Raw genomic sequence first — 13,175 nt, 5'->3', positions numbered from 1 at the left:
ATACTTTTGTAACAATAGACAGAAGCATTCACTTACTTTCCACCTCTTTTATCTTCATTTCCCAAGGTATGCACTGTGTCTTAAAATTGTCAAAATCTCTCTTAAATTTGACCCATTTCTGGAAAGAAAAACAGGAACAAGTAATTTCCTCCCCCCTCCCTTGGGAAGCCAAGGCTTCTGGAACCCTTAAAATGATTCACTAGTGGCCTGAAACCTGAAGATGAGCCTGAACTCAAAGGACTGAATTTCTATTGAAACTGTGACATTCTGAGCACTTGAGTTATGAGAGAAAAGACAAGGGGACTTCCCCTTGATTCTTCCTTATAAAAAAGAAAAAGAGGCATGAGGAGACAATGAACTTTTATAAAGAAATCTTTCTCAGTTCTGCAAACCCTAACTGCTGAAGAATAATTGTCTTCCTCCCCACCCCCACTTATCTGAATGCTAGCGATATCTATGTTTTATATAAGATTTCTTATTTCAAGTGTCTATCCGACCTACTGAGCTTCATAGCTCTAGACAATTCACATTAAATATGTCTGAAAAAGCTGGACTTTTAAAGCCCAGGAGTTGGCCTAAGGTTGCCATGCTCAAGTTTGGGATTCGTTTTCTGACTTTGCAAGCCTTTGTGGATATTGCCTCCCCCCAAAGTAGAAGATATAGTTCACATTTTGAATAGCTGAAATGTTTCAGATAGCTGATTTCAGCAGCCCTGTAGTGCAGGCCAGCAATAAAGTCAGACTAGATGAGATGCAGATCTCCTGACCTGAAGCGCTGATAAACAGAAGTCTTGTGACTGGGGTTAGGAGGAGTGTAGAGGTATTTGGTCCCCCAAGGAAACCATACATTTCTCCTTTGGTAGTCAATAGTGGCTTGTAAAAGGTCAGTTTATATCAGGAAAAGGATGCATGGTTTATCCTCCTTGACCGCCACTTCCATCCTGATCCATATCCTCCCACAATAGCTTTACAGCAAAGCTCAAAACATATGAGATCTGATCACAGATCTTTAATGTGTCATTTGGGTGGGCCTTTAAAAGTGGAGAGGGAGCTGAACCTGGGAAAGGATTGATACCCTGTGAGTTCCTGGCTCAGGTAGGACCTTCCCATTGGACACTCTGAGCTGCTCCATTCTATATGTGGAGGGAACAGAACAGAGCTGAATGTTTTAACTCTTAAGTTTTGCTTAGGAAGCAATTCTAGAGGGCCTTCTCCATTTCTTCTCAAAGTGATCTTTGTAGAAATATTACATTTCCCCAACATTGAAGGGCAAGAATGTGTTAATGGGAAAGTGCAATTCTCCCATGGCCCCATCCCCAACTAATGCATCCACAGCAGTGCAGAATGTGGGGGAATCAGAGCTGTTGATTAAACAATGTCTGTTATATTACTAGGGCAAACTAATACCCTGTACCCTTGCTTCAAATGTTCTGTTGGTTTTTTAAAATTAAAAACATGTTTAGATACTAAATATGTCCTATTTTGCACTGGAGTGCATATGCACTCTGTTTTTATTTTTAGAACTACATTTTGATGTTTCAATTACATTTTCAAAGTGTATAGAAAACTGAAATATTTGATGGAGCAATACATCTAGGCAGGGGTCGTTTTGTAGAAAAATAGGTGGTGGAGCTCATCCAGGGATAGTTATGCAGCTGCACCTACTATTCAATGGACAAGGAGGTGGAACTCTCAGAAGGAGAAGGTGGAACGCTCAGAAAGGTTCAGGAGCTGTGCTCCTGTGAACGGCCACTGAATCCGATGCCTGCATCTAGGTACTGACATGGGCCTAACCTGATCTTGGAAGCAAGGTTGAGTTAGCCCTGGTTAGTACTTGAATGGGAGACAACCAATCAAGTCCAGGGTTGCTATGGGAGACTACCAGTCAAGTCTGGAGTTGCTATGCAGAGGCAGGCAATAGAAAACCACCTCTGTGTGTCTCTTGCTTGAAAACTCTGTAGGGTTGCATAAAGTGGCTGTGACTTGATAACGCTTTCCACCAGCACCATGGGAGTGAGGCTCAAAAATGTGCCCCCCCCCATGACATGTGAACTGGCAAACTGGAAAATGGGCAACTGGAGAATTAAAGGAGAGTTACTTCTGAGTAAACACACCTGAATCTAGTGAGGATGCAGAGCAAAACATCTAGTGTGGGTGCAGTTTACTAGTATTATATTTCATTGTGGCATATTGAACTTAACTAGGGCTGCAAACTCCAGCTTGGAAAATTGTTGAACATTTGGGAACAGTGTCTGGGGAGTGGAGAGGGCGTGATGTGGTGTCATGTAGTCCACCCACTCAAGCTGCAATTTTATCCAGTGGGGATTTGTTGCTGTAGTGAAGTGACTGATTAAATTGAAATAGTAGTAGTAGTAGTAATATAGTGTATAGGTCAGTTGTAATTCTAGGAGAGCTCCAGGCTCCACCTGGAGGTTGGTAACTCTACACTGAGGTTCAGTCTAAAAAAATATGGTTTCCATAATACTGAACATTTTTGTCATCTTCAACCCCAGCATTTGCATGCTTAACCTAAGAGATACAGGCTTTTAACTTTCTGTATTGAAAAATAAACCACAGAAGCACAGAACTTCCTCCTTTTATCAGAAACTCCTGCAGGGCTTACCTTTGCCATCATCATTTTATATGCATATAGTTTTCGTCCTTTCCCCTTTCCTAAGGCACCTTCAAACTTCTCTACAAAAGCTTGAGCCTCCCTAATTTAAAAATTAAAAGGCGGTTATACTTAAAAAAAAAATTGATGTAAAAGATTTAACATTTATTATTGTGCAGCTCAGAAATGAAATATGAACCTTGCAGTCCCAAGAGACTTCTGAGCAACAGAAACTCAATTTCACGGTCTTAATCATACAGTAATTTACAGTCACTTGTTCAGTACTACACAAATAAGTTCTTAACTGGGATTTTCTCCTCCAAGGGCATATCTATGGAATGGCTCCAATGACCTCCTTACCATGTCCTCCATCAGACAGACATCATGTTTACTCAGAAACTAGCTCAATTGTACCCAATGAGGATCCACGTAAGGATCCTCATCTTGAAATTGTGCAACCACAAAATGGCCACCATGGGAGCCAGAGTTGCACACTCACACACAAAAGGACAATTTTTAAAAATATGCTGGGATAAGACAAGTGAGTGAGAGAACAGAACCAACAGTGTAGTGTCGGCTGCCACCAAAACAACATTCTTGTAATCTGCACGATCTTTGATGTCCAATCAGATGCCCCATATGGTCCCCATTTTCTTAAAATACTTTGTGGTTACCAGGAAAGATGTTGGTGAGTGCCATGGCACCCACGGATATAATGTTGGGGATCTCTGACTTAGATGAAGGGGGACATTTTATCATTCTCATGGATGAGCTTGGTAGAGTACTCTAAATTAGCAACCAATATAATCAGTTCCCCCTTTAACTACTCACAAATGTTAATACTTCTGAGTATGAAGAATCTTGGGAAAGAATCCTGTTGATTACTCATGCCTATAACAAAAGGCATGAATAATCAAAGAAGAGCAGAGAGCTTATTTCAACAAGGCTTGTAAAAGCCAGGCTTTTAGACTTGTCTTTAAATAAAGCAATAAAGTAAGCCAGGCTTGGGTATCAGCTGAGGAGAATTTTGCTCATTAGCTTCTCTCCAGTAACCACAAATGATAAGACTTCTGCCTTCGAAGCTTTAATGGCTCAAACCACACAGCAAAATTCTACTGGTTGCTCTCCCAAGACCAGGAGCCTGAAAGTGGCAATAATTACTAACAAAACATATGTCTTGTGAAACGATGTTACAGTCTGCAGGTTGCTGAACACACACCCACACACACACAGTCTCTTCCTCTCTCTCTGATGTGTCAGTTGTGAAAACTGAAACCACTGAGGTACCATACCTGAGCACTTTTAATTTCTTTGCCATCCGCCAGGGTTTGTTTCTCATGATAGATATCAGTTTCTTCTTTTCCTCTACCTGTTCCTTTAGCTTGGACAGTTCTTCCTCATTCAGAGACTCATCATCTGAGGAGTTGGATGCAGAGGAGGAACCACTGGGAACAAAAACAAAATGCACAACAGGAAAATAATTGCTTGAGGGAGTTCTTGTATGATATAAGTCATAATAGGAGTTTGAAGATCTTTCACATATCTCAGCTGTATTTGTGTACACAGCTGTTGCAAGCAGAGGCTTAAATTTCTTGCTTTTCGTTGCAAAAACAGCTTTTTGAGTATTTACAAATTAACAGTGAAAATTGCTCTGCATTTGTAGATGCTCAGCTGAACACAGATCAATAGGTAACACATCAATTATTAAGTAGCTATCAGGCATCCTGTGGTCATGTGAATTAGTTTCAAACAAGATTTCTGCAATACTGTACACACTTGAGGGAGAGCAACTGCCCTTTGTCAAGTTCTTCTCTAACGTTCTCTTGTAATATTTAGTAAGCAATGCAGAAAATTGATAGGTTGTATTGGAACTTTGGATGGTTCCTGGGGATTCTTTCTCTAGATGGCAAACTGAACCATGGCCAGCAAAAGAAAAATGGATGTCAATATTTACATCTGTTGTTTGTGGCTTTGGCTTTAAGAGTAGTCCCTTTTCAAAACTTTGCAGCTCTGCAGCCCATCCAGTCTTTTATTATTTTGATTATACAGAATGGTCCATTGATGTTTCCCAGTGCTAGCTGCTAAGAAGTAATCCCTTGGTTATTGAGATAGTACCAATTTCGCACTACGTTTGTGGAGAGCCCTTTTGCTAGTGGGGCTTCTCTCTGTTTTTGCACAAGTTGCCCCGGAGCTGCAAGTTGGTGCGCTGCTATTCTGCAGCAAGTGGAAACCGCTTGTCAGAGGATCTTGCTTGCTGCAGAATAGTGGTGTGCCAACTCACAGCTCTGGGGCAACTTGTGCAAAAACGGAGAGAAGCCCCGGTAGCAAAAGGACTCTCCACCCAGAACAAGCGTAGTGCGAGATCTGTCTAGGGTTGCTGTTACTTTGGAAAGGCATCAGGAAGGAAAATAATTCGGCCTTCCGCTTCAAATGCCCTCTCTGCCTACATATAATTTCTTGTTATTTGCAAATGTTGCAGTTCTATCTGACTCCAGATCATTTATGAAAAATTCCACTGGTATGGCTCCTGGTAGAAGGACTGGATGTTGCCCTGATTTTGTTCTCTCTACTGGGAAAGCTGTATATGTCTCCTCCTTTACTTTTGCTGCCTGAATTTGTTGTTATATGTACTGTATTGTTTTTATTGTGGTGTAAATATTTATTGGTTTAAAATGTTTTAATTGTGATCAGGTATAAGTGGCCTTGAAAAGGCAGACTATATTGTGTAAAACTTATCTGATGAAGATGGAGGTTCTCTACCTGAGCCAGGGTGGTCCGGGGGGGCGGGGGCGGATCCGTCTGCCGGCTCTTCAGGTTAAAACAATTTTATTGGTAACATATGGTAATATATTTCTTACATCTTAATAACTTCTTTTATCTATCCCATATATTACTTTCTACCCACTCCTCCCTCCGTTACTTGACCCCCGCTGGTGTTATTTACTTAAAATGCTAATATTTAAAGGTACCCTTAACTATTAAAACAAAAATTTATATTCTTCTTCTTTCTAAAACTTAGTCATTATCAAAAATTGTCCAATGTCCTTTTATTTTCCACTCTTTTTCTACATATCTTTTGAACTTTTTCCACTCCATCTTAAAAACTTCTAAATCATAGTCTCTTAATATTCTTGTTAATTTGTCCATTTCACAACTTTTATAATCCAATCCCATTTCTCTGGTATTTTTTCTTGCGTCCACAACTGCGCATATAATGTCCTAGCAGCTGAAAGCAAGTACCAAATTACAGTTCTATCTTCTTTTGGAAATTTTTCCATTTGTAATCCCAACAGCCGGCTCTTGACGGGTTATCACTAATACCGGCCTCTTAAGGTCAAGAGGTTGGGTGTGCTCCTTGAGTCCTCTCTTACAATGGAGGCCCAGGTAGCATCCACTACTAGATCCACCTTTTTTCATCTTCGGCAGGTGCAGCAGTTGGCCCCTTTCCTGGAGCATGATGACTTAGCAATGGTGATCCATGCCATGGTCACCTCAAGAATAGATCACTGTAATGCTCTCTACATGGGGCTACCCTTGACGCTGACTCAGAAACTACAGCTGTGCAGAACGCTGCGGCACGGCTGTTAATGGAATGCTGTGGCACGGCTGTTAATGGGGCTCCCCCGATGGGAGCACATTCGGCCAGTGCTGAAAGAGCTGCACTGACTACCTATTGTGTTCCGAGTCCATTTCAAGGTGTTGGTATTGACCTTTAAAGCCCTTTATGGTCAGGGGCCTGTCTATCTGCAGGACCGCCTTTCTCCACATGTTCCCCAGAGAGCACTGCATTCAGGGGCAAAAAATCTATTGTCCATCCCTGGACCAAAGGAGGCTAGGTTATGTTCGACGCGAGCTAGGGCCTTCTTGGTAACAGCACCAGAATTGTGGAATGCTCTCCTGGAGGCCATAAGGACCCTGCAGGATCTTTCCACCTTTCACAGGGCCTGTTCTGATAGGCCTTTGATATCTAACCAGGAGAGAACTGCCATCCGACATCATATAGAGTACTAGGTGATCACCGTCAGAAAAGAAGAACTTGCTTATGTTGTAGTGATACAGCACCATGAAATGTTTTTAAAATCTTAAATTGTAATTATGTTTTATTGGTTTTAACTTGTGAATATGAATGTTGTCAGCTGCCCTGAGTCCACTTGCGGAGAGGGCGGAATAGAAATTTGAAGTAATAAATAAATAAATAATATATTTGCCATTAGGGTTTGTAGAATCTTTCGGGATCAAGTGCCGTGTTCTACTGGAGAAAGTTTTCCTTCCAGATGTTTCGTTCTCAGCTGTGGAGAACATCCTCAGTGGCGTTGCAGCCGGAGCAGGCGTTCAGACCTTCTTGGCTGCTGTGCATTGAGTGGAGCCAGGGCGTCTGGAAGGAAAACTTTCTCCAGTAGAACACAGCACTTGATCCCGAAAGATTCTACAAACCCTAATGATGTTACCAGCCGTGAAAACCTGAAATCTTTAATATATTTGCCAGCCTCCTGTTTTCATGAGGCATTATCTTCTTATCCTACAGTTGCTACAGCTTGGTCTACAATGTGCAGCTATGGCTGTAGGATGGGCTGTGCCACTTCAGAGCAGAGAGGGCATTTTCAAAGGACTCCTTACATAAATACTTGTGAAAAGCTAGTATAACATGTGTTAACATGTGCCCTTGATGTGCAATCTTTTATTTGTAGGGGGAAGGATAAAAAGTGACCACCCCCACCTGTACCCTAAAATGCTGTAGCCCATTTTACCATCTCAGGCAATCCACTTCTGGAGAACAGGCAATAATTTTCTAAGGTGCTTTTGATAAAGTGAATGTTGGCCTCACTGTTCTTTTAGACGCTTTTGTTCAGTCAGCAAACATGCCTATTGTTCAGACTTTGAGGGTTAAAAAAATTGTCCACTCTGAGTTGGGAAACCTCTAGGGATTTGGGGGGGGAGGTAAGGTGGCCAGGTCCCTCCTGGCAATCGGCAGGAGGTGGGAGGGGACTTAACCAGGAGTGGGTGGAAGGCCCAGGCTATGGCACTGGCAATGTGGCAATATCATTTCCAGCATGTACAGAAAGTGATGTCTCACATAGTTCCATCAGGACAATGCTCTGGTATTGGAGCAACATCACTTCCAGTGTATACACATAGTGCCATCATAGCAACGCTCTGATATTTGGGCAAAAATTCTATTATAAAAATGGCTTCTACTATAGAGGATTTTGTGGAGTATTTTTTGCATTTTGTGTGTGCACATTTGTGTGTATGCCCATGCCTGGAAGTCATGACAACCTCGCGAGACTCCTGTTGGGGTGTGGAGTACATTCAGAGAAGTGGCTTGATAGCCTGTCTCTGCCTCCGCCTCCTGGTATTCTTTGGAGGTCTCCCAAATACTTGCGAGGGTCAGCTCTGCTTAACTTTCAAGATCTGACAAGATTAGACTTGCCTGGGCTATCCAGATCAGGGCCTACCATAAAGTTTTTGACCCAATACCAGAGCGTCACTGTCCCATTGCCAATGTGATGCCATCACTTCCACTACACTACAGAAGTGACGTGGTCACATCACCAGTGATGTAGCCTGGGCCACCCTACTGGTCCTGGTAAGTTCCTCTGCTGGTCAGCTGATCAGGGCTGGGGCATGGTAGTGAGAGATCCCGATGGGGATGGCAGGGTTTGGAGAGGGAAGGGATTTCATTGGGGTATAATGCCTTAGTGTCCACTTCCCAAAGAGGTCATTTCCTCCAGGGGAACTGATCTCTGTAGCCCCACGTGGAGGCTGGCAACCCTAGCCTGAGGTGGCTCTAGGGGTTTGGCAAACATGTAGCTTGCCCTGCTTCTTGGGTGAAATACAAAAATACATATTGTGCTGCCGCTGTTCTTTTGCACTGCTTCTTGGGTGGGCAGGCCAGGGGGAGGGACCCTTTTCCAGGGCAATTCCTCCCCCCGCCGCCTCTCTCACAGACCTGAAAATTTAGTGTTTTACATATCTGTTTTAGTTCAGTTTGCTTTGTGTATTGATGTAATTGTGCTGTGTGTTTTTGTGAATGGCAGATAGGGAAATGCTCTGTGTCATGATATCAGGACACAGACAGACAAGCTACACTTAGAATGAGAGATGTGGGAACATGAGAGAGAGTGTCGTTTTGGGTAGGCTATCCTGTGTTTTCTGTAAACGTTCCTCTACAGAGACTTTCTGTCTGTAGGGAAACTTAATGTGTAATGCTACCCAAAGTGCTGGTTATGATGTAACCTTATCCAAACAGGTAGCAATTCCCTAAGTGCTTCCTGAAGCCAGATACTCCTGCAAGTATTTGTTTGCTTCCTACCATTCTTCTATCATAGGAATCTCAGGGCAGATTATGTGAGGTTCCCAGTAGGCCTCTTAGGAATTGACTGGACCTGTTTGCTTAGAAAATTTATATGCACCAGAAACTTTCTTGAGGCAGCTCACAAACTACAAATGATACATCAAAATGATAAAGCATATGAATAAAAACATTCCACAGCAAAAAGTGATATTAAAAAAACCCTCTGGAATTCAGGCTAGAAGCAGACCATAAAAGCAGCTTTAAAAGATGGAACTTTTTATAATCCTGGGTTAAAAAAAAATGTTTTGGATTTGGCAATCCTACCCGGCACCTATAGGGTAGTAAGGCAGACACCGTGTGTGCTCAAGATGGATGGGCATTCCGAAGAGAAGGTGCCACGATTGGAAAAGCCCTGTCTGTGGTTACCAACTCATTTCTGCAGGTGGGAGAACAGAGAGGAGTCCTATACCCACAGCTAAGGTTCCTTAGTTACTTAAAATGTGTATATTTCTCCAGGGCCTTTTTTTTTTTTTGGCAGAAAAAGCCCAGCAGGAATCATTTGCATGTTAGGCCACACCCCTGAGGCCAAGCCAGACGGAACTGTGTTCCTGGGCATTCCTGCACAAAAAAGCCCTTTGTGTCTCACTTTTTCTCAATGCACAAGGCAGCTTACAAAATATAAACATTTATAGTTTAAAAACATACAAATCACATTAAAAATGTATTTTCTGCAACAAATATCACCACTTGGTACCTCCAAACAAACAAATCAGATGTACCTCTGGGCTCCTGTATGCTGTGAGCAGAATAGGTTGCACTTTTTAAAAATGTTTTTTGTTACAACATTTATATGCTACTTTTCTACAGAAATATTCTCAAAGCAGTTTGCATTAAAAACTTTTAAAACATTAAAACATAACAGATGTTCACATTGTTTCTCAGGGATGCTGGAAGCTACTGGAGTAGGAAAGTCCATTATTGGTTGTTACAAGGTGCTCAATGACAGGTCCTTCACGGGAGAGAGACAGACAAAAGAGGAAGATTCAGCACGATCCAGAGAAGTAGCTGTGTTAGCCTGTTTTTGCAAAATAGTGCTACTGGATTTTTTACAGGGGTGTCAAACATGTGGTCTGGGGGCTGAATCAGGCCCCCAGAAGGCTCCTATCAGCCCACTGAGCAACTGGATGTTGTCTGCTTCCTTCTCCCTCTCTCTTGCTTCCTTCTGCATCACAGCTTGCTCTGCCAGGCTCTCTCAATCACACGCAGAGCTACTGAGCCAAGCCTGTCTTCCTTCTGTTGACTTAGGCCTCTCCCCCTCCTGGTCCCCTGGAAAAGGAAGGAAAGAGCTAGAGCTTCCTTTGCCCAGTTCTCTTGATCAGATGGCAGAGATACAAAGAAAGCACCTTTAAGGCCAACAAGTGCTAATGTTTTAAACATGTTTCATTTTAAGTTTTTTTAAAAAATCTTTAATTGTGTTTGTGTCCTTTATAAAGTTTATATCTCTGCTACCTGGCATTGCATTTTATGACACACATGGCCCAGCCCAACAAGGTTTCATTTATGTTAGATCCGGCCCTCATAACAAATGAGTTTGACACCCCTGCTTTGCTAGATTTAACAAGGAATTTCTAGGTAACATACAAGGGCTCTGAAGAGCTACAGAGAATTAACAAAGTTTTTACTGGTTTTTCAGCTCTTCTGCTTTTTATTCCCTTTCACTTTTCACAAATTGCTCAGATCTAGATTGGGAAAATTTAAAAGTAGCTGGGTTTTTTTTTTTTAACAAGAAGAACAAATTACTGCCTATGTCAAACTACATTTGTGCATCTGGGGACTTAAAACACCCCATGAGCCTTCCCTTACCTGTAAAACCTTTGCCCTAAACACATGACATGGAATGCATGGTTATGTTACAGGACCTTTCAGAAACTTGGTCCCTTAGTAAAAATTGACACTCCTTTTATCCCTCATGAAGGGCATGTGTGCATTTAAATTACTGTTTCTGTCAGCAATGTGGTGCCCAAGAAAGGATCTGATGATTTTGTTGAGGTCATTGAAAATGTGTGGATGGCATTCAGGACTGACAGAAGAATATATTTTGCTGATGATAGCTATTGGGACCTGATTACCAAATGTATCTTGGCAGGTCATTGTGCCTGGAGCCTGCTAAAAAAAATCCCTTACCCCTCTCCAGTGTGTGTCTTCTTTTTCTTATCCTTCCTTGTTGCCTTTGTGGTTGATTGCTTGTCCTTGTTTTCAGCATCCTTTTGGTCTTTGCTGGAACATCTCCTGCCTCCCCTTCGCTTGCCTCTCGCTCCTTCCTCAGCATCACTGTCTCCAATGGGATCATCTGTTTTCTGAACATTCTTTCTATTGGCCCTTGTCCACCTGGTACTCTCTTCATCCTCTTCTTCACTTTCATTATTGACTTCTTTTTCATTGTTTTGTTTTTTCTTTGCCCTGGTTGTTTCCTTTCTATTCCTCCTTTTGGCTGGCTTTTCTTCCTTCTCTTCCTCATCTGTCCTCGAGGGAAACCATTTTTGTTTTAAATAAAACACGACATTGATTTCATTGTAATAAACAATTGTCTGTCATCAGACAAATACAACTGATTTTTGGACATCTATGTGAGTACTTCCAATTATTGTAATGAAGATCAGATGTTAACTGAGTAGTACAAAAGTATATCTGTGAGACCTGGGCATGTGTCATAACAGTTGTCTTGAAGAAGAAGAAAAGTTGGTTTTTATACCCCCCCCTTTCCTCTACCTTAAAGAGTCTCAAAGTGGTTTGCCGCCTTCTTCCCTTCTTTTCTCCTAGCAGACTCCTTGAGAGGTAGGCGGGGCCAAGAGAATTCTGAAAGATCTGTGACTGGCCCTAGGTCGCCCAGCAGGCTTCATATGGAGGAGGAGTGGGGAATCTAACCTGGCTCTCCAGATGAGAGTCCACTGCTCTTAACCACTACACCATGCTGGCTCTCAGGATTAAACTAGATAAGGGAACTCAAAGCATAAAAGCCTCAAAACAGGATGTTTCAGCTGAAGATACACCATCAGAAATTTCATAAATATAATAGCAGACAATTTAATAATGATTATTGAATTAATCTAAGGATGCTTCTCATGGGGATTAATGTGCAGACTACAGCTTCTTGTGCAAGGTTTTTTGCTGCTGCCTGTAAAGTTCGTACAGATTTTTTTTTATACTCTAGTTTCTTAACTGTTTTAATTTGTTTTTATATCTCATTTAACTGATGGACCACTTTTAAAACTCTGAGCGGTGTGTATAATGATCTTTGCTGGTCGTAGATTGTAAGAAATAAATTGAATTGATATTGAATTAGTCAATTATAATACAAAATCTCTCTTAAGAACCAGTGATATCAACTCCCAACACTGAGAAACACACACAGGCACAAAACTTTCAAAGATGCACAACAAAACTTTCAAAGATGTATTTATGAAATTTCTGACAGTGTATCCTCAGCTGAAACATTCTGTTTTGAGGCTCTCAGAGCCATTCAGGTACTCCAGAAGAGCAATATAGTTTTTGCTTGGTAGTTAAGATGCTGGACAGTAGATTTTAATGTAAATACATGAATTTAGCATTTTTGAACATTTCCCCTGAAATGTTGACCTTCAAAGTGAGGTGTAAGCAACCATCCACAGGCTTTTTGTGTAGTGGGAGTTTCATGCTTAGCTCTACCACTGTGGCTCATGGACCCCCCCCCCCCCACACACAATTCTGGTCTTGGGGGTGAACAGGCCCTCAGGATCTGCATCCGGGCAAAGTGGGAGTCTGCAGTTGGTGGAGGAAATGATGGAAATTGCCATTCATCCTTTGAAACTGTGCAGTTGGATGTAACCCACTGTGCAGTTCTATTTCCATAGTTACCCATTAGTATGAATTTAACAGTTTACAGATACTATAGCAAATAGATGTTAAATCCTTCTTAAATGCCAGAGGAATTAATTGGAATTAGTTACCTTGTTTGGTTCATCTTTAGAGTAACATCAGGCTGAACAGATATCTAGCAGGATTGCATTAGGTTTCAGGACATACTTTTTCAGGTCTGGTGGCTGAATTAAAGGATCTGCTAGGTCCTTGCCACCCCTGTGATTCTTACAGTCACTATCCTAAGCAGAGCCACATGGTCCTAAACTCATTGATAGTCAATACCACTTGCCTTATCCCATACCAAAGTATTCCACAAATCAGCTGGACAAAGGTTGACCTCTATATGAAAGTCAAACTTTTTCTTAAACCAAGT

General features: G+C 41.8%; 1 protein-coding gene across 1 annotated transcript in view; it reads right to left on the bottom strand.

The window, feature by feature from the left end:
* Positions 1 to 13,175, bottom strand: part of TMC2 (transmembrane channel like 2) — a 62,694-nt gene that overhangs the window by 48,538 nt on the left and 981 nt on the right. The window contains exons 3-6 of the mRNA XM_060247720.1: positions 11,090 to 11,423; positions 3,903 to 4,055; positions 2,623 to 2,713; positions 37 to 118 (exon numbers count right to left, since the gene is read on the bottom strand). Coding sequence (XP_060103703.1) covers positions 37 to 118; positions 2,623 to 2,713; positions 3,903 to 4,055; positions 11,090 to 11,423 — 660 coding nt within the window. The remainder of the gene's footprint in view (positions 1 to 36; positions 119 to 2,622; positions 2,714 to 3,902; positions 4,056 to 11,089; positions 11,424 to 13,175) is intronic.

Source organism: Heteronotia binoei, chromosome 10 (assembly GCF_032191835.1).
Source record: "Heteronotia binoei isolate CCM8104 ecotype False Entrance Well chromosome 10, APGP_CSIRO_Hbin_v1, whole genome shotgun sequence".
Classification (NCBI taxonomy): domain Eukaryota; kingdom Metazoa; phylum Chordata; class Lepidosauria; order Squamata; family Gekkonidae; genus Heteronotia; species Heteronotia binoei.
This window is presented reverse-complemented; position numbering and strand designations above follow the sequence as displayed.